This window comes from Carex rostrata, chromosome 7, assembly GCF_964058835.1.
Source record: "Carex rostrata chromosome 7, lpCarRost1.2, whole genome shotgun sequence".
NCBI lineage: Eukaryota > Viridiplantae > Streptophyta > Magnoliopsida > Poales > Cyperaceae > Carex > Carex rostrata.
The window spans coordinates 10,153,528-10,172,645 of NC_135924.1; the positions used below are offsets into that span (position 1 = coordinate 10,153,528).

The 19,118-nt window shown below is 33.3% G+C and overlaps 1 protein-coding gene across 1 annotated transcript; it reads right to left on the reverse strand.

Annotated features, from left to right (window-relative positions):
- Positions 1-7,659: 7,659 nt before the first annotated feature.
- On the reverse strand, positions 7,660-12,040 carry LOC144556817 (protein FMP32, mitochondrial-like). Its single transcript, XM_078305271.1, has 7 exons — positions 11,441-12,040; positions 10,762-10,893; positions 10,230-10,289; positions 9,178-9,254; positions 9,012-9,068; positions 8,334-8,400; positions 7,660-7,979 (listed from the first exon to the last, which is right to left on the reverse strand). Exons 1-7 carry the CDS (start codon positions 11,600-11,602, stop codon positions 7,860-7,862), a joined length of 675 nt encoding a protein of 224 aa, XP_078161397.1. The 5' UTR covers positions 11,603-12,040; the 3' UTR covers positions 7,660-7,859.
- Positions 12,041-19,118: the final 7,078 nt, after the last annotated feature.

Here is a 19,118-nt window from a genome sequence, read left to right on the forward strand (position 1 = left end):
ATGGTTGTATCTCTTTTACATTTTCAAGACCTTGACATCTCACAGAGTAGCAATGTAGCATTGACCAAATACAAATATCCAAGCAGAAATTAAGACACTTTTGGAACACAAAATCTTTAAATAACAATATTCTAACCATATTCAAGCAATAATTCACCAATTAATGATGGTGATTTAAATCCACTTGCGTACATATTAGGACTTATAAGATGTGACTTAATTGGCAAACAATATCAAGTAGTTGTGTGTTGTATTATTGGTACCACCGTACCAGGCTACCAGCACAGGATTAAGGTGCCAAAAGGTGTTCACACATGAAAATCATTCTGCTAATATCTTATTGATAAACTTCTTTATTAAATAAATATACTTCAAGTGCAATGTTCTACTTTTGGGGTGCCAGTTAGTTGGCAGATGCAACGATATTAAACTCGCAATTAATCTGCTGGCGTTACGTTAAATAGTTTCAGTAATTTGTAAAATGATAGATAATAGATTGTATAGCATCAATGAATTTCCAACTACTCTGATCAGAAATTTCCATAAACAAATGTCAAGTGCTGATAATATACTAAAATAATGTGATCCCAGCTAAAGACTTATGTGCGCATGAAGCAATTAATAATTATGTTAAGATTACACTCGATTCTAACATAACTTGGGAATTAAGCCGAATCCTCTAGAAGATCTATATCTACTCAAAAGAAAGAAAGAAGAAATTGAATGATATCAATCATATCTAGTGAAATAGGCAATATATAGTATTTGATTATTTGTCATTAACTCTAAGGATTGGTTTCCATGTTTAACATGATATACAAAATATTTTTGAATTGATAAATAGGCATGTAAGAGCCGTGTAATTCAATCAAGAAAGAAAAAAAATAAAAAATAAGGGAGGGAAGGGAGATTCATGAGAGTCTTGTGTTCTTGAGTTGTTTTATTATTTTTTGACAGTTCTTTTATTATTTTTGACATGGTATCAGAGCGTGGTTGTCTAGTGGTATAGCTAGAGAAATTGTTGCTCTTCTTCTCTTTAACTTCAATTTCTTGTGCTATACTGCTCTAAGGAGCGATCCATACTTGGTAGAATAATGTCAGAAGCCAAATCCCAAGAATCGACCACCATTGTTGCACTGATTGAGCAGATGACAAGAATGATGACTCAAATGACAGCTATGCAAACTGCTGTCATAAACAATTCTCAACCGACGACACAAATCATACCTCAACCTGTTGCCATGACCGAGGGTATAATTCATTCAAGTGTTATTGATGTAAAATTTAATAGCACAAAACTAAGGTGCACGAACTGTGGCAAAAACCGGCACACAAAGGAGCAATGCTTCAAAGTGGTAGGCTACCCAGATTGGTGGAAATGTGACAAGAAGAAGAAGTATGAGGAGAAAGGAAAAGGTGTAGCAGCAATAACTGTGGCTGTAGGCAGTCTAGTGATCAGCAAGCAGCAACCGACATTTGTAAGGAGCAGCAGCTGGATCTGAACCAGAGCCAAGGCAGCAGCCAGGACCGAACCAATCTGGTCAGCAAGTAGCAGTCAGAACTAAGTCACAAACAAAAGGAGAAGATCATTGTGAAGGTAAAAATGATATTTTCAAAACTAGCATGGGTAAGTGCAATATCTCAAATTTGAGCAAAAACAGGAAAAATGAAGGTTGGATCATTGACTCAGGTGCAACCGACCACATGACACATGAAAAAACTGAATTAGAAATCATGTGCACTTCACATAAAACTGGAATCATTAATGCAAATGGGGAAATTTATCCTGTAGAAGGTGTAGGAGAAATTGTATTATCAAATCAAATAAGGTTGAAAAATACACTTGTGGTTCCTTCCCTTACAACAAAACTGATATTTGTTAGCCAACTTACAAATGATCAAAATTGTGTTGTGCTTATGTTCCCTGACTACTGTGTAATCCAGGATATTCTCACGAAAATGATCATTGGCCATGGTACTAGACGGAATGGGTTGTATTACTTGGATGAAGTCAAAACTGGTAGCAATTATATAGTAAGGGGAAATCATATATCTACTAAGAATAAAATTTGGGTATGGCATAAAAGACTAGGTCACCCGTCTTTTGGATACATGAAATAGCTTTTACCCGATTTATTTTTGCATTTAGATCCTAAAGATTTTGTTTGTGAAACTTGTATCCAATCTAAGAGTCATAGAACAACTTATTATAATAGTCAAAATAAATGTAAGAATCTTTTTGATTTGATACATGCAGATGTATGGGGACCATCCTCTATAATTTTCAAATCTTATTGTAGATGGTATGTTTCCTTTATTGATGATTGCTCCAGAATGACTTGGCTCTATTTACTTAAAACAAAAGATGAGGTTTCTAAAGTTATTCAAGATTTCCATAAATTGGTAAATACTCAATTTGGGAAAGAAATAAAAACTATAAGGAGCGATAATGAGATAGAATACTTGAACCAGAGGGTACAAAATTTTTTTAGAGAAAATATAATTATTCATGAGACAACATGTGTAGGAACACCTCAACAAAATGACATTTCCGAACGAAAAAACAAACATCTCCTTGAAATGACCCGATCACTACTACTTGAAAATAAAGTACCTCTTATGTTTTGGGATAATGCACTTTTATTTGTTGTATATCTCTCAAATCGTACACTCACAAGTACAAATGATTATAAAACCCCCATCCAAGTCCTATCATCTCATGTGACCATACCATCTGTCTTAAATTTGCCTCCAAAAATATTTGGGTGTGTTGCTTATATCCATATACAAAAACCATTTCACACAAAGTTAGAACCTAGGGCTGAAAAATGTGTTTTTCTGGGAATGAGAGCAAATCAGAAAGGTTATAAATGCTATAATCCAGGTACTAGAAAATTTTATACTACCATGGATGTTACTTTTTTAGAAAATGAGTCATTTTTTAACAAAATCCAAGATCCAATTCAGGAGGGTAATAGTCATGATGAACCCGACTTTGATCTAACTTTTTTATCTGATCCACTAGTAGCTGATTCGGGTCCAGGCCCAGTAAATGATTCGGGTCTAGCAGCAGCTGATTCGGATCTAGCAGCAGTGGATTCGGGTATAGGCCCAGCAGTTGATTCGGGTCCAGCAACAGTTGACTCGGGTTCGAAAAATGATGAAGGTTCTGAGCAACAAAATCCAGCAGAAATAGGTCAGTTGGGTCATTCACCAAATGGAATTAAGCCATGGATAGACCTTATTGAGGCAATACCACGAGAAGGTAACAATGAGGTATTTTCTTCTGAAATCCAGCCTAGATATCCTGTACATGTTAATCGTGGCAAACCACCAAAAAGATACATCCCGAAAGATGGGATGAGTAAAGAAATAACATATCAAATTGCAAACTACACCTCAACCGAAAAATTGCCACAACCATTAAAGAATTTTGCAGACCAACTATCTTCTATCGCCATACCCGAAAAAGTTGAGGATGCCCTTAAAAGTAAAGAATGGACTAAAGCAATGACTATAGAAATGGAAGCCCTAGAAAAAAATTGTACATGAAAAATAGTTGATTTACCACCAGGAAAAAAAATAGTTAGTTGTAAATGGGTGTATACAATCAAATACAATGCAGATGAAAAAATTGAAAGATATAAAGGTAGGCTAGTGGCAAAAGGGTATACACAAACCTATGGGGTTGACTTCCAGGAAACCTTTTCTCCGGTTGCAAAATTAAATTCAGTTTGAGTTTTATTGTCCCTTGCAGCTAACTTTGACTGGCCATTACATCAATTTGATGTCAAAAATGCATTTCTTCATGGAGACTTTGAAGAAGAAATTTACATAGAGCTGTCTCCCGGTTACAACCATATTGGATCGGAAAACAAAGTGTGTAAATTAGAAAAGACATTGTATGACTTGAAACAGTCACCAAGAGCATGGTTCAAGAATTTCTGCAAGGCTATGAAAAACTATGGGTACAATCAAGGATATTCTAATCACACCATGTTCTTTAAAAGTACTGAAGGTAAAATTGCAATTCTCATTATCTATGTAGATGATATGATTATAACAAGCGATGACAAAGTTGAAATTGAGAAGCTTCAAATGAAGCTGTCAAAAGAATTTAAAATGAAAAATTTGGAAGGTCTAAAATACAAAGTATCATGATAAAAAAGGGTATATTTCTCTCTCAAAGAAAATATGTTCTTGATCTCTTGGCCAAAACTGGAATGTTATATTGTAAACCGGTTAGTACCCCAATGGAACAAAATGTGAAGTTTGAGATTTGTCCTGACCAATGTCCTACGAACAAAGAAAAATGGGAACCCATTTTTACAGCATGAGATTATGTGCGTACAGAGTTTGAATTATTTATGGACCAAAATGCCCCTACAGCGAAGGCAGGGATCAAACTGAGCAGAAAAAACAGGGCAAGGATCGAGCTGAGCAAGGGTCTTTTCGTCCATCAAAAGTTCAAACACTGTACGCATCAAAAATTACTCTGTACAAATGGGTTCCCAGAAAAATATCAAAGGTTAGTTTAAAAATTAATATATCTGTCACATACTAGACCTGATATAGCTTATGCAGTGGCAGTAGTAAGTCAATTCATGCATAATCCAAGTGAAGATCACATGGGAGTTGTCACACGTATCTTACGATATCTAAAGGGGACACCCGGCAAAGGAATCAAATTTGAGAAGAATGGACATACAAAGATTGAAGGATATACAGATGCAGATTGGGCAGGAAATATCATGGATAAGAAATCAACATCGGGTTACTTTCTTTCGTTGAGGAAAACTTGGTAACATGGAGAAGTAAGAAACAAAATGTGGTCGCCTTATCTAGTGCTGAAGCCGAATTTAGAGGCATGGTGAAAGGGATTTGCGAACTATTATGGCTACGAAAAATGATCAATGAATTAGAACTGTGAACGAAAAATGAGATGAAGTTGTATTGTGACAATAAGACTGCAATTAACATTTCACATAATCCAATGCAACATAACAGGACAAAACATATAGAGGTAGACAGACACATTATTAAAGAAAAACTTAATTCTCACATTATTTCTCTTCCCTTTGTTAGATCAACAGAACAGGTGGCCGATGTTTTAACCAAGGCGGTAGCAACTAAACCATTTGAAGAAATGCTGGAGAAGATCGAAATGGTAGACATTTACGTACCCTCGTGAGGGGGAGTGTTAAGATTACACTCGGTTCCAGCATAACTTGGGGATCAAGCCGAATCCTCTAGAAGATCTATATCTACTCAAAAGAAGGAAAGAAGAAATTGAAAGATATCAATCATATCTAGTGAAATAAGCAATAGATACTATTTGATTATTTGTCATTAATTCTAAGGATTGGTTTTCATGTTTAACATGATATACAAAATATTTTTGAATTGATAAATAGGCATGTAAGAGCCGTGTAATTCAATCAAGAAATAAAAGAAATAAAAAATAAGGGAGGGAAGGGAGATTTATGGGAGTTTTGTGTTCTTGAGTTGTTTTATTATTTTTTGATAGTTCTATTATTATTTTTGATAAATTCAAAGTAATTATACCAGTAAAAAGACCAGAGAAGAAAGAAAACAACAACATGAACCTCGTATCAACACAGGTAGTTATCACAATGGATTGTTTTACCATTTTTTTTTTGTGAACAGAATTTAGTTCACACAGGCTGAATTTGAGTTGTTGTATTTCATAATTTTAGCAAATATAGCAGCCAGATAAGATCCAAATGACAGACCTCTCTCTCAACACCATGTGAAGGAATCTATTCGTTTTGGGATAACTTATTTCTCTCCTATGGAATTAATAAATAAATGCTTGAAAGGCATGCAATAGTCAGGATTCATGATGTACTCCCGGTAAGGAAACATCTATACAATCTTGTATACTTCTCTATGAATATCATCTGACACAACTTCGAGCTCAGCTCAGCTCAAAAACTATAGAGACAGACTGCTTTCATTGCACATGATTTACTATTATCTTACTGCCCCTTGCTAGAGTGGAAAAAAAGCGTGCTGTGTCATGCTGTGACTAACACGTCGTGACTTTGATTTCGTGCCATGCCATGTCGTGATCAAGTTAATTTGTCACGTGCCGTGCCTATCTATAATATTAAGGGGTGGTCATGCACACGAATAGTCACACCACATGAGTCACGCCGTACCGAAATGTGCCGTGACAAAACGTGCCTCGTGTGACCATTTAATCATAATTTAAGTTAGTTTATTTAAGATTCACCATTTAATCAATATGGTCCTAATTACACGTGACTCGCATAATTACGTGTCGTTCCGTGTCGTGACTAGATCTTTCATGTGACATGTTGTGCCAAAGTTTGAAAAGATAGTCACGGCACGCGAATGATCACGACAAGGGACACGCGAGCCGTGCCGTAACTATACCGTTCCGTGACGGAGCCAGTTCCACCGTGCTATTTTCCCACTCTACCCCTTGCTAAAGTGCTACAGTTATTTGCACTGTACCAGGTGCAATGCAGCAAGATTAAACATTAAATCTGAACCATTATTTTAACCTGGCATCTCAAAAGGGACCCCTATATAATTTTTATAGGCACTGGATTGAGCTTGGTCCAACTGAGATTAATTTGGGCTATCCGTTGCTAATTGTTCCATGTAGGTATCTGAGAGTATACAGATTCGGAGGGGGGGGGGTGCAAAATACTACACAAAAGCACTAGTTTTTTTTTTTTGTGTGTCTATCATGATTTTTTAATCTTGTAGAGAAGTAAAGTATTTCTGAGTTAAAAGATTGGACAATTTTATGTCTATCTTCCGTGTTAGTTCAATATGATGTTTTTAACTGTTTTCTTGAATGAAAATGGGCTTAGGTCTTTTAATAAAAAAAACCTTTAAAAACACAAATATTGTTTTATTGAAACTTTTAAAAATTGAAATAACCAAAAAAAAAAAAAAAGTGATCGCTTGAAAATAATTATTCTGGGCAATTTCGACAATTTTTTAAAACAAATTTAAAATACAATATTATAAACATGATCTATATGATACACATATTATATTTATAAAAAAAATGAGATTTGATATATAACCATTGATCAAGTGACTTAAAATTTTAACGAAATTTATGATTCTTGTTGCACTAACAAATAATACTTAAACTGCATAAAATTTGATTGCTAGACAATCTATTTGTGCAAGAACAAACCTATCATGAGTTTCCTTTTTAGTTTTCAATTTATTTATACTGTTTTGAAAAACTATTATTAAATTGTGAAAATACCATTGTCAACTTGACAACGTCAAGTCATTCCAACCAAAAAAAATTTCCAAATGCATGCACAAAGTTCGGATCTCATTCGAAACAAAAATTCATGGGCTCCGGACCACTTTACTAGAAATGAAAGGATCATCATAACACTGCAATATTGTATATAAGCAACTTTTGCAAAAGGCTACACAAAACCACACAACTGGTACGGATTCTCATTTTCAAAATTACAATTTTATGGGATCCGAAACACCTTACTGGAAAGTGGAAATAACAGGACCATCACCGCACTATGATATTGTATAGGAAGTAGTACACAAATAAAATATCCAAAAGCTGCAATTGAATGTAATAGATCTTCTATCTCAAGGAATGAAGCAAGAACAACTTGTTAATAGTCAATGAAACTAAACTTTGATTTTCATTTGAGCCAATGAGTTTACATTGTTAAAACTGTAAACTAAATGATACAATAAATGATGCAGTTAGTAAAAAAAAATCATCACAAACATGAGAAATTGATAATCTCCAGCCACATCTTTTTTTATTTTGATTGGCTAAAGAGAGAACAAATAAAGAAGGAAAGAATGGGGTACTACATAAGGATTCGAATTACAGCAAGCCCCGCAGCTGATATTGAAATTAGTGTACCTATACAATACTTTATTACATCATATTTCGATGCCTCTAGCTGGGCCTTCAGTGAATGAATTTCCTGTATAGATAAGCCAACCATTAAATTTTTAAGTTTCTTAGAACCAGCGCTGATACAGACCTGTATCGGTTCAATAAAAGTAATCTCTCTCTCTCCGATATGTTTGATTACAGCCGGAACTCTTACGGGCTTATTAGTACAAGACTGAAACAGTTCATGGAAGTCAGACCAGATTAGTTTCACAGGGAGAAGTAGGTTTTCATAATTAAAGTCTAGGTATATATTGGTGCATGCCTGTATTATTTGGTTCACATATGGTTCATACAGAGCTACCAGTTATGATTATGTAATTGCAAATTTACAAAAATGTCCTTGAGATATAAAGCACTGTTTTGACATCCCAATTATGCTCACCCGGTCAAGCTTGTTGGTTAGGTCATTTGTTTCAGCACTCTGTTTTGCTAGCTCATCCCGTGTCCTCCTGTAATTTTAAAAGAAATCTCCTTCAGAAAATTATCAACAGAAGCTCATACTTAATGTGGAATGTATACAAAGAAAAAAATTCTCTTGAAATAGCAACAACAAAATAGCTAGTTATGCTTGCTTTTTTTTGTCATGCGCTATGCAAAAAATCTATATATTTGCTTTTCTTTGTCATGTGCTATGCAAAAAATCTATATATTTATCTGTGTAGTGCAGCACCAAATAAAATCCAAAAGATGTCCAACTTTACCCCTTTGGTATAGCTGGGGTGATGTTCATTCATTTTGGGGAGTTCTAATTTGTTGGTAATCTACAATAACTCAAAATCTTTTTAATTCTTATCAGATACTACAAATATGTTGTGGATTTTTTTTTTTTAAAATAGAACTAATTTCAATTGTTTTAATAGAACAAGCACCACAATGGCGATTTTTATAAAAAAACAGCTCCACTGATACCTAGGGATCAGTGGAGGGAGGAATAAGTATAAATGGCCAATGCAGATTCTTTAGAATAAAATTTAAATTCTCCCTCCACTGATCCTTGCTTTTTTATAAAAATCACCTCAATGGTACTTGTCAATCTAATATATACTGTCAATCAACTTACCCTCTTTCAAGGTTGAGATCCAAACGTTGGCCAGCAGTGACCTTGTCAATCTCATGTCTGTTTAAAAAGAAATTATACACAATTTAGACTAGAAAGTTGGGTCTTTTCACCTTAATAGTTTTTTGTATTAAACATGGAAGAGCAAACTAGAGTATAAAATACAGACTTAAGTTCACTGCGCATCTTCTCGATATCACCCTGCAGTTTCTCAATCTCACGTTGTTGCAAAGAGAAATGAGTTTCCTGCCATCAAGATAGTACGCTTATTAGAAAGCAAAATAGGGTACAGTACAATAGAAGATTTTGAAATAAAAGTAAAATAAATAAAATCTGTAGGAGAAAATGAAGATATAAGTCCGAAGCAAAAGAATAAAATGCAGGATAAAATTTTCCTAAAACCAGCTTGACATAAAAAAAACCCACCTCTATAGCCCATGAAAACAAAACACATAACAGTAAAATTACTTAGGCACCCGTATATCATTGAAATGGTGACTACAGATACTAAAATTGTTGGCGAATTTTTAAACCATATCCACACAATATGGATAGGAATGTATACAGTGCCACTCCGGAATTACCAAAGAACATGGCAAAAATACAATTAGTGATGTTGATACAATTGTGAGAGGAAATAGATTTTGAAGTTTTGCTCAAAGCTAGAAAGTTTATTTTCATCTTCTACAAACAGGCTTTAGTAGACACTGTCATATTCTATAACAATAAGAACACGAGAAAATGGGGCAGACCTTAAGCATTTTCTTGGAACAAATAATAAGTACCCATAATTTTCATAGTTTCAAACTCCTCAATTTAAAACTAGAATAAAATAATAAAGTAAGAATAATTCAATCAAACATAATAATTTACAAAACACATAACAAGGATGCATACACTTTCTTAGTTTGATGCTAAGAACCAGCATGCACAGAGAATTTAAGTCTTGCAAAAAGGGATAGTGTTAATTAATATGCAATCCTTCAGTATCCATATTCACAATTAGAGGGTAATGTCTATGTTTTAAGGAATTGGTTAATGAATACTGAAATATTAGGCATATCAGTATTTATAGGGCATGTACATCGAACACGTGCTTACCAAAACCTATATTTTTTTGTTCCAATTATTATCTGCATTGTTATCAGTAACTTGAATTATCTTGGTCAAATAGGAACTGAAGACCTTTCTCAAAGTTAAATTGATACAAGGCTGCCATACCTGCAAACTGTGCACTTGATTTTTGAATTTGGCAATGTTCGAATCTTGTATCATCTCACACTGGAAAGGTTAAAAAAAGTTAAACTATACACATACAACTATAAGTTTACAATCTCAGACTTAACCAAAAGTGATAATAAAAACAATAAGAGAAAGGGATAGGATCCAGGGGATCCCATGATGATGGAGTAATCTCACAATCTTGACATATTTCTTAGATCAATTCACCAAACCTTTAAATTTAAAAAGTAAGTTTATAGGTGTTTTATTGGACAAATATAGATAACCCACATATTAAATTTCATACAATTTTAGTATTGCTTAATAATGCATTGATGCTTGCTAAATTCAGACTGCTAACGAGTTCAATAGTTGGGCACACATAAAAATGTACTGAATATGTCATTATTTTGAGGTATTATAAATGGACCATGTAGATCACCTAATGTTGGATTTCTCAATTTAGACTTATCTTTCAAGATTTTCAACATTGTTAACAAAACCTAAACCTATAAAGAAGGATCTAAATTACCCTTTGCATCTCCCCCTTTGAAACGAAAGAGGTTGCCACATTCTCTAAGCTGTCATTCAAGACCTCTGTTATGGCTGTTGTAATGACCTCAGCTTGTTTTGAGGGGACACCTTCGTGCTCCAACTTTCTCACCTGAGCATTTTGTAACACATATTAGGTGCATATACCCTTTGCAAGCGGAACCAAAATGAAATATTCCCATGTGGATCTAAATAGTTCTTGTAAGTTAAAATTTGTGGACAAGGAGAAATGTTCGCTTTAGGCAAACTCAGGAAGGATGATGGGCCACGTGCAAATTCTAGCCAAGGAAGAACAGTTTTCACAAGTTCAATTGCATTCACCAATGGTAGCAACATGTTAATTCTAAAATTGACATTGAAATCAGAAATGGTATCAAAAATAGGAATAATTCCTCTTGAAGGAGGGGATATGATTGTTTGAATTAGGGAGGTACACATGGAATTGTGCTCATCCAATCTAAAATGTGGCAAACTATAACAAGACATTGGGCACAAATAGCAATTTCTTCTTGTTGCACCCATAGTTTGATCACTACGCCAAAAAGGCAATTTGACAAAAGAGTAATTGCTCTCAATTCAGCACCCTACCCAACAATTAGCTTATTCATAAAACACACTATGCAACAACAATGAAACAAATTTCAGAAGCAATTCCTTACCAAGGCCAAGGTATCAACCAAGAAAGCCCTCTTCCCATTGGTCTTCACCAGCTGAGAAATTGATCGAACGGTCATATGATTCAAATTATCGATTGACGAACCATATGCAAATCCAAAAGAAGCGCCTCCCCTCCTACAAACCAGCCCAGCAGCACCAGCCATGTCTTTATCTTCCCCAATCTAACTCCAAATCTCTCCCCAATTCCTTGCAAACCAATACAGGAGCTGTATAGAGTTCAGCTCAAAGGGATCAAAAGGGAGGAGCCAAATCAAGAGTTTAGCTCAAAGAGATCAAAAGGGAGAAGCTCAATCTTGCTTCTGATTATTTCTTTCTCCCTTTTGTTTTTCTCTTTGCTTCTCCCTTCTTTTCTTCCAGGAAAAAAAAAAAAAAAGATTGGGGATTTCGTCTAGGTGTTAGTCGAGTTGGATTTGCCTGGGAAATGGAGGGAGAAGACTATATATGGAATGCCAACGAAAAGATTTTGATAATTTGATTGGTCGAGCCCCCGATTATGTAGAGAAATTCCGTTTGAATTTTTAAAATTTTGAGATTGTTTGATCCGTTTAAAGAATTCGCTCCCTCTATATTTCCGGGAAGAAAAAACTCAAAAAAGGTAGGTGATTACGACTGGATAATGAACAAATTTGATTGGACACGGAAACTAAAATTACTGAGAGAACTGATATGTGGGGTCTACATATCATTGATTTAAAATTTAATATTACACAGTGTTCTTGATCCAGGCAATATTTAACATAGCTTTGTAAAAGGAACGCCGACCAAGTCGAGACGTTATCCGAGTGACATTTAATCTTCGGACATGGTAAACTGGAAATTTCCAGTGCGGCGGCGGGTGGGTAAAACTGTAAAAGTATCAGTTGAGTCGTTGAGCGAATCAGTACAACTGGAATTGTCCATTATAGACGTGCACGAGAGGGGACGGTAGTTGTACGTGAAGGTTCAGTCGGTCTTGGTTTTGTCTAAGATATAAATTTACACGCACTTGGTTCATAAACCGCACAGCTTTATCACTGCACATATCCGTATTGATTCCGATGTTAACCTTTCTAGGCACTTCGATAACAAGTACTCCAAGCGCAAACAATTACTCCATTTCGTCGTTCCCGATTTTGAGTTTCCCTGTATATTCCTTTTTCTTTTCTTTAAGGATAAAAGTTTTCACATAGTTGCCACTTGCCAGATTTCGGAAGGACGAAAGAAAATCGCTTACGACTCAATAGTTGTACTATTTATTATGAGGAGGGTTCAAATGCCTCCATGTTTTTGTGTCTTCACCATGCCTCCATCTCTCTCTATCATTTTCAAAGTTCAAATAGTCGATCCGAACCGCTCAATCTAACCTCCATACTAAAATATGTTTGGAGACCAAATTATATATTTTTAGGAATTTTTTTACTATTTTTTTAGATAGGTACAAAATCAGTAAATCTGAACCATCTAAAAACGGTAGTTTTGTACCTATCTAAAATAATAGTAAAAAAATTCCTAAAAATATAAAATTTGGTCTCCAAACATATTTTAGTATGGAGGTTAGGTTGAGCGGTTCGGATCGACTGTTTGAACTTTGAAAATGATGGAGAGAGATGGAGGCATAATGGAGGTACAAAAACATGGAGGCATTTGAACCCTCCTCATTTATTATTTCTAAAAGGCTTTTCGGTTTGATACGAACTGTTGAATGATGAATCCGCGTCGGATTTTTTTTTTATAAACCATAATTAAAAAACAGATTCTTACCAAACCAACATGATTATTTTTTTTTTTACAAAAATTATAAAAATTGAAATGCTATTTCGGTCTCAATTTTTTTTTTGGACTGAAATGATTTCACATTTTTTCAGACATGCAGCCACAAAAAATCCTAAACTGAGATTTTCTAGCTGAAATAAGTATTGTTCCGGGCCGAAACTGAGCTGAAACAAAGGCTCAAAAAAGAAAAGAAAAAATACATGAGACCGAAATGCCAATTCGGTTCCAGCTAAAAAAACAGTGGACTGAAATGACATTTTGGTCCAAAGTATTACACCAACGACTACACCATTTTTTCGAGCTATAAAGTGCCATATCTGCTATAATTTTTACGTTGTTCTATTAAATTATTTCGATTTATAATATAATTTATTCTTTCTGTAATATAGATATTATTAAAAAAAATTAATGGATGCTGAGTAGACGTACAATCTCATGGAAATGAGCTATTGCGTAAATATATACCAAATGAAACTCCTACAGGCTACAGGTCTGGAGGTAACATAAGATCCAAAGACCTAAAATAAACATGCGGATCACGCCTTCTATGTGAGTCTCTTCCCTGAATTTTTTTTTTTTACCTTTTTCCTCGCATGTTAAATTTTCTGCTTTTTTTTATTACACATTTACACTACCTGCTTGTTTCTAGGAGAAAATTAAACACCGCGTCAACTTTCAATTCAAAACTTGGAGACGCGCTTCCCCTTCAAACGGGTTAAATTTTACTTAGAGCTTGGGTTAAGCAAAGTACTTTTTATTTATCCGTTAACATGGAAAATGTCAACAACTCAAGATTCGAGATGATGGATCTTTTTCCGGAAGGACTTTTTATTTTTCTATGGAAACTGGTAGTTATAATCAAATAAAATGAAGAGACTTTTAAGTCCATAGTAAATTTATATTTATGACGGATAAACGTGGGAACTGCATTCAACATTTTGGATCCTGATAACAATCCCCGCAGGTCTATCTCCGTAAAAAACCCCGCACAAACTACCAAAAATATCATGGGGGGACCGCTCAATAATTAATACTCCGCAGAAACTGTTAGTATTTAACTTGAAGCATCAAAGTATTTATCATGAATTTGCAAAGTGTTAATCTCTATGCAATGATCTCTATTTAGGAAAGAATAAATCAATCCATTAGTTGTCCCCGCACAAAATTTCATTTTTTTTTTTAATCATCCCCGCACAACTGGGGACCATTAAATAAACAATCCCCTCATAAATACTTGTCATTTATCCCCGCACAAATTTTCTTTTTTTTTCTGGATTGTCCCAACACAACTGGGGACCATTAAATAAACTATCCCCTCACCCAATGATAAATACTTCTTAGACATAAGGATAAATACTTTATGATACATTGATAAATATTATATGTTACATGGATAAATACTTATCAGACATAATTGCAACTTTCAGTAAAATATCAATTATAAATATTTCTCAGACATAATGATAAATATTTTATGTTGCATGAATAAATACTTTGTGTTACATGGATAAATACTTCTCAGACATAATTGCAACTTACAGTAAAATATCTGTGACAATGATAAATACTTCCCATATATAATTGTAAATACTTGTCAGAACAACGATAAATACTTTCTTGAACTTTGTTCTTGAACTTGCCAATAAGTAATGTTTAATCAAATCAAAGTATTATCATGTCAGGGACAATAATAAATATTTCTTAGACATAAGGATAAATACTTGTCAGAACAATGATAAATACTTTCTTGAACATCAATAAACAGATAAATATTTATTAGCGGGAATTGTTATTAAAGGATAATATAATTAATGCGGGGATTGTTATTAGAGGACAGTATAATTAATGTGGGGATTGTTAATTAATGCGGGGATTGTTATTAAAGGGCAGTAATTAATGCGGGGATAAATGAAAATTCTTAGAGGAATTAATGCGGGGATAGAAGGCAGTTAAAGGAGTTAATTTGGAGAGAGAGAGTGCGGGGTTAAATGGGAGGACAGGGGTGAGGGGATCAATATAATTATTCCAACATTTATACATGTTAAAAGAAGGACCACATTTTTTGTATAATAAGAAAAAAAAAGAATATAATATATGCAAATTCTTCACAACAATGCAATCACATATAAGAGCATCTCTAATTCAACAATTGAAATTAATTGCTAAATAGTGGTTATGAAAATTTTAGCAATTCATCTGCTGCATTGGTGCAATTAAATTAAATTGTTTTCTATATCCACATCAGCATACCTTTTTTTTTATTAGAGAGAGAGCATTAAAAAATACTTTGAGCCAATCAATTAGATAGAATGTCATTAAACAAACATTTACTTTAAAGCAAATTTGGTAATTTAAAAACTGTGGTACATCCCAGTAATTATATTAGCAATTAACATTTCATATTAGCAATCCTAAAACAATTATCATTGTAGATGTTCTAATGTGCAAAATCCAATGTATTTTAAGTTTCACTATTTTTTAATAAGTCAGCTACAAAAATATTGTGGGTCATGACATAGACACCTACAAAATTAAACATATTATGAGTTTCACAAATCAATGTCTTTCCATTTTCAATTTTGTTCCACACTCTACGAAAGTGATTCATAAATTCGAAGGTTCTAAATAACAATTATCGCGTCATAGCGAAAAAATTAAAAAAAAGTTATCGCAAATAGTGTAGTTATAGCGAAAGCTATCCTAAGTTAGCGTTTTTTTTTTATTTAAAATATTGTATTTTATATTTCTACTAATTAACAACATTATATAAAGTCTCATAAAGCAATAAGTAACACAAAATTGATTAAAGAATTATAATATTCATATTGAATCAGTACAAAGTTCAAATTACCATTCAATATCTCTAATAATATCATAAACTATCTATTTTTTTCATTCAAAATAACCTAAGCATCATGGCATAACTAAACTATATATTTTTTCTATTCAAAAAAACCTAAGTATCATGGAATAAATTATCTATTTTTTTCTATTTATAAGCAAAATCAATTTGGACCTTGAAAAAATTGATCTTTAAAATTAATTTCAGTTGGTCATTTTTATAAAAGCCTATGTAGCAAACCGTGCGCTATAGTGTGTAGCGCAGATAGCAAACCGTGCGCTATATTGTGTAGCGCAGATAGCGAACCGCTATTACCGCTATAGCAGTCTTAGCTGAAATAACGCAATTTTATCTCATAACTTAGCATTCAAGATCCGAAAACATTATGATGCCGCTATTGCGTCGCTATAGTGCGCTATTTAGAACACTGACAAATTTCACATTTCTTGCACAAAAGTAGAGAGAAGCGGTACATAGTTTGCAATTTAAATTAATCAATGGCATCAAAAAAATTGATGACGGATTTTTCACATGTCAGTTTTGAATAGTTGATTTTTTTTACAACTATCAACAAAAGAAAAAAATAAAATACACCTTTTCTTTTTAAAAGAAAGCTCAGACAGTTAGTTTATTAGAAAAAAAAATGTACCAGCAATCAAAAACAAAATTTAAAAAACTCAGATAATTAGTTCATACAACAAAAGATATCAGTAATAAAAAACAAAACAAATTATTTAAACTTATAAGCAATCAACTCTAGTCCTCAATAGATTCTATAATAAATAAATTATAAAAATTATAAAAAAAAGATAAATAATTATTTATCTTATTATAAATTAAAAAATTAATTATTTGAGAAACTTATATAATGTTAATTTTAAATTATTCTATTACCTGACACATTTCAATGTGTCTCTTGATTAACTCCACAATAAAGAACCCTCGCATCTCGTTTTGCATAATGGCTATCGCCTTTGATGTTATCAATTGTAATATCGGGTGAAAATATGTATCCAGTCTATTCAATTAAATATCAACTTTAAGAAATATATAGAAAAAATTTTATATAAACATAGAAACATATATAATACTTACAACATATATAATATCTCACCATCTGTAGCGAGATACTTGAAAGTTGTCGTTTCTGCAAATTTGGAAAAAAAAAAATTATCAAGAAAATATGCAATAAACTTAAACAATTCAAGTTAAAAATAAATATTTCTTACATGTTCAAGAATAATAAATTAATAATGCTATCATCAAAATAAAGCTGATAAAGATTTGAGAAACAATATACATTTTCTCATGCATGTCCAATTTCTCTAATGAACCATTTTAGTTTTCTCCAATATTATACACAAAATTACTAACTTTCTAGATATGAAAGTGTTAATTGGATGCTATCATTTTTGAATTCTGAATGGATGCTTCATGCTTTAGATAGATGTGTTTATATAAAATGTCAATTTCACTAGTATGAACTCACATGGTTTTAACCAACAAAGCATGACTTTTACATTTTTGAAGGGAGGTATCTTGCATTGATTGGCTTTCCTCACCACTCACCAATTATGCAGATAGAACCTTCAATTTATATCTGATTACGCATATCAAGTTTGGCTCATCGAATCGAATAATAATATTTTTAATCTTGGGCACCTTTTTTTTTCCTAGATTAGTTGTAGTTGTAAATATACAGTTATTGTAGTATTGTAACATAGATCTATAGTAATCGCATTTTGCTTCCTTAACAACTTTTTGGTTGCCGCAGAAAATCAAACGCAAAATAATCTTTGGGTTCTTTTTCCATGCATAATTATAAGCCATTCTACCTAAATAGGAAGGTTCATAATAAATTTGGCAGAAACAAAGAAGAACCAAAATATTTCTAGTTATAATTATTTGAGATCCTAAATAAAAAAATATCACAGAAGGGTTGCCAGAGGAAATTCGTTCATTGCATATGCCACACACAAAAGAGGTCTGCAACAAAATCCAAACTTTGCAACCCCCACATGCCCCTTATCTAAATCTCCACGTGACTTTTTTTTATTCTCCACGTTCCCAACTGTTATTTGCTGGCCGATTGATACCTCTTTTTGTTTTTTTGTTTTTTCCAAGGATAACAGGCCTGGTAATTTTATTCCTGGGAAAATATTGTACAGAGGCCGTTTGACTGGAGTAGCCTATTTACAATGACAAGGCCCAAAAATAATCCTGCCAACCGGAACGACCCAAAATTTGTTTTCCCTTAACATGAGATAGATGACTGAAAACGTGACCTACATTTCTTCTATGTAATGAGCTCCAAAAGAGTAACAAATCTATATGCTTGATGGAGCTGTTGTTCAGAGTTTGGATCACCTGTTATGCTGCATGAGGATCATGCGATGGAGGACCGTTCAAGATTCGTGCGCTCCATCATGGAAAATCCCATCTAAGCTTCAACGGCCCATAGTCCCGCACTGCATAACACGTTGTTAAGTGCTTAAATAAAAAAATAAAAAAAAAAGTTTCATTCACCAGGTATTTTGAACACATCTTATTTATTTGGCACATGTTCGTTGAAGAGTTCATGACCTTGCCAATATTAAGATCTCTATGGGATGTGTGTATGTATATATTTTGGTTGCCAATGTCTTTATGTTTTTGAAGATTAAAAACATAAGCCCCATGTTTGGTTGTGGTCTAAAGCTAAGGAGGCCTAAATTGGTTATTCCAACTTAGGCCGGTCAAAATTATTCTTGTTTGGTTGAAGTCTAAAGTTAAACCATAGCTTAAACTATTCCTTGTTTGGTTAGAGTTGATGGAGGACTAAAGTTTTAAAGGCCTAAATTGGTTAATTATTTATAATAAGATACTAATTATATAATATTAATATATTAATAATAATTGTAATATATTATATATTATTATAAAATTTATTTAATATATTAACAATATAAATATTAATTATATACAAGCTTCTAAATAGCTAGCTATAGCGGTTTTGGACCCAAAAAGCTAAGCTACGGGCTAAAACTGCGCTAATCAAGCTACGACCGCTATAGCGGTAATAGCGG

Coding starts and splice junctions, on each gene's coding strand:
- LOC144556817 (XM_078305271.1), bottom strand. CDS start 11,602: ATGGCTGGTGCTGCTGGGCTGGTTTGTAGGAGGGGAGGCGCTTCTTTT. Junction 10,290..10,761: donor CAAAGGGGGAGATGCAAAGG/GTAATTTAGATC, acceptor TAACCTTTCCAG/TGTGAGATGATACAAGATTC. Junction 9,255..10,229: donor ATCAAGTGCACAGTTTGCAG/GTATGGCAGCCT, acceptor TCTTGATGGCAG/GAAACTCATTTCTCTTTGCA.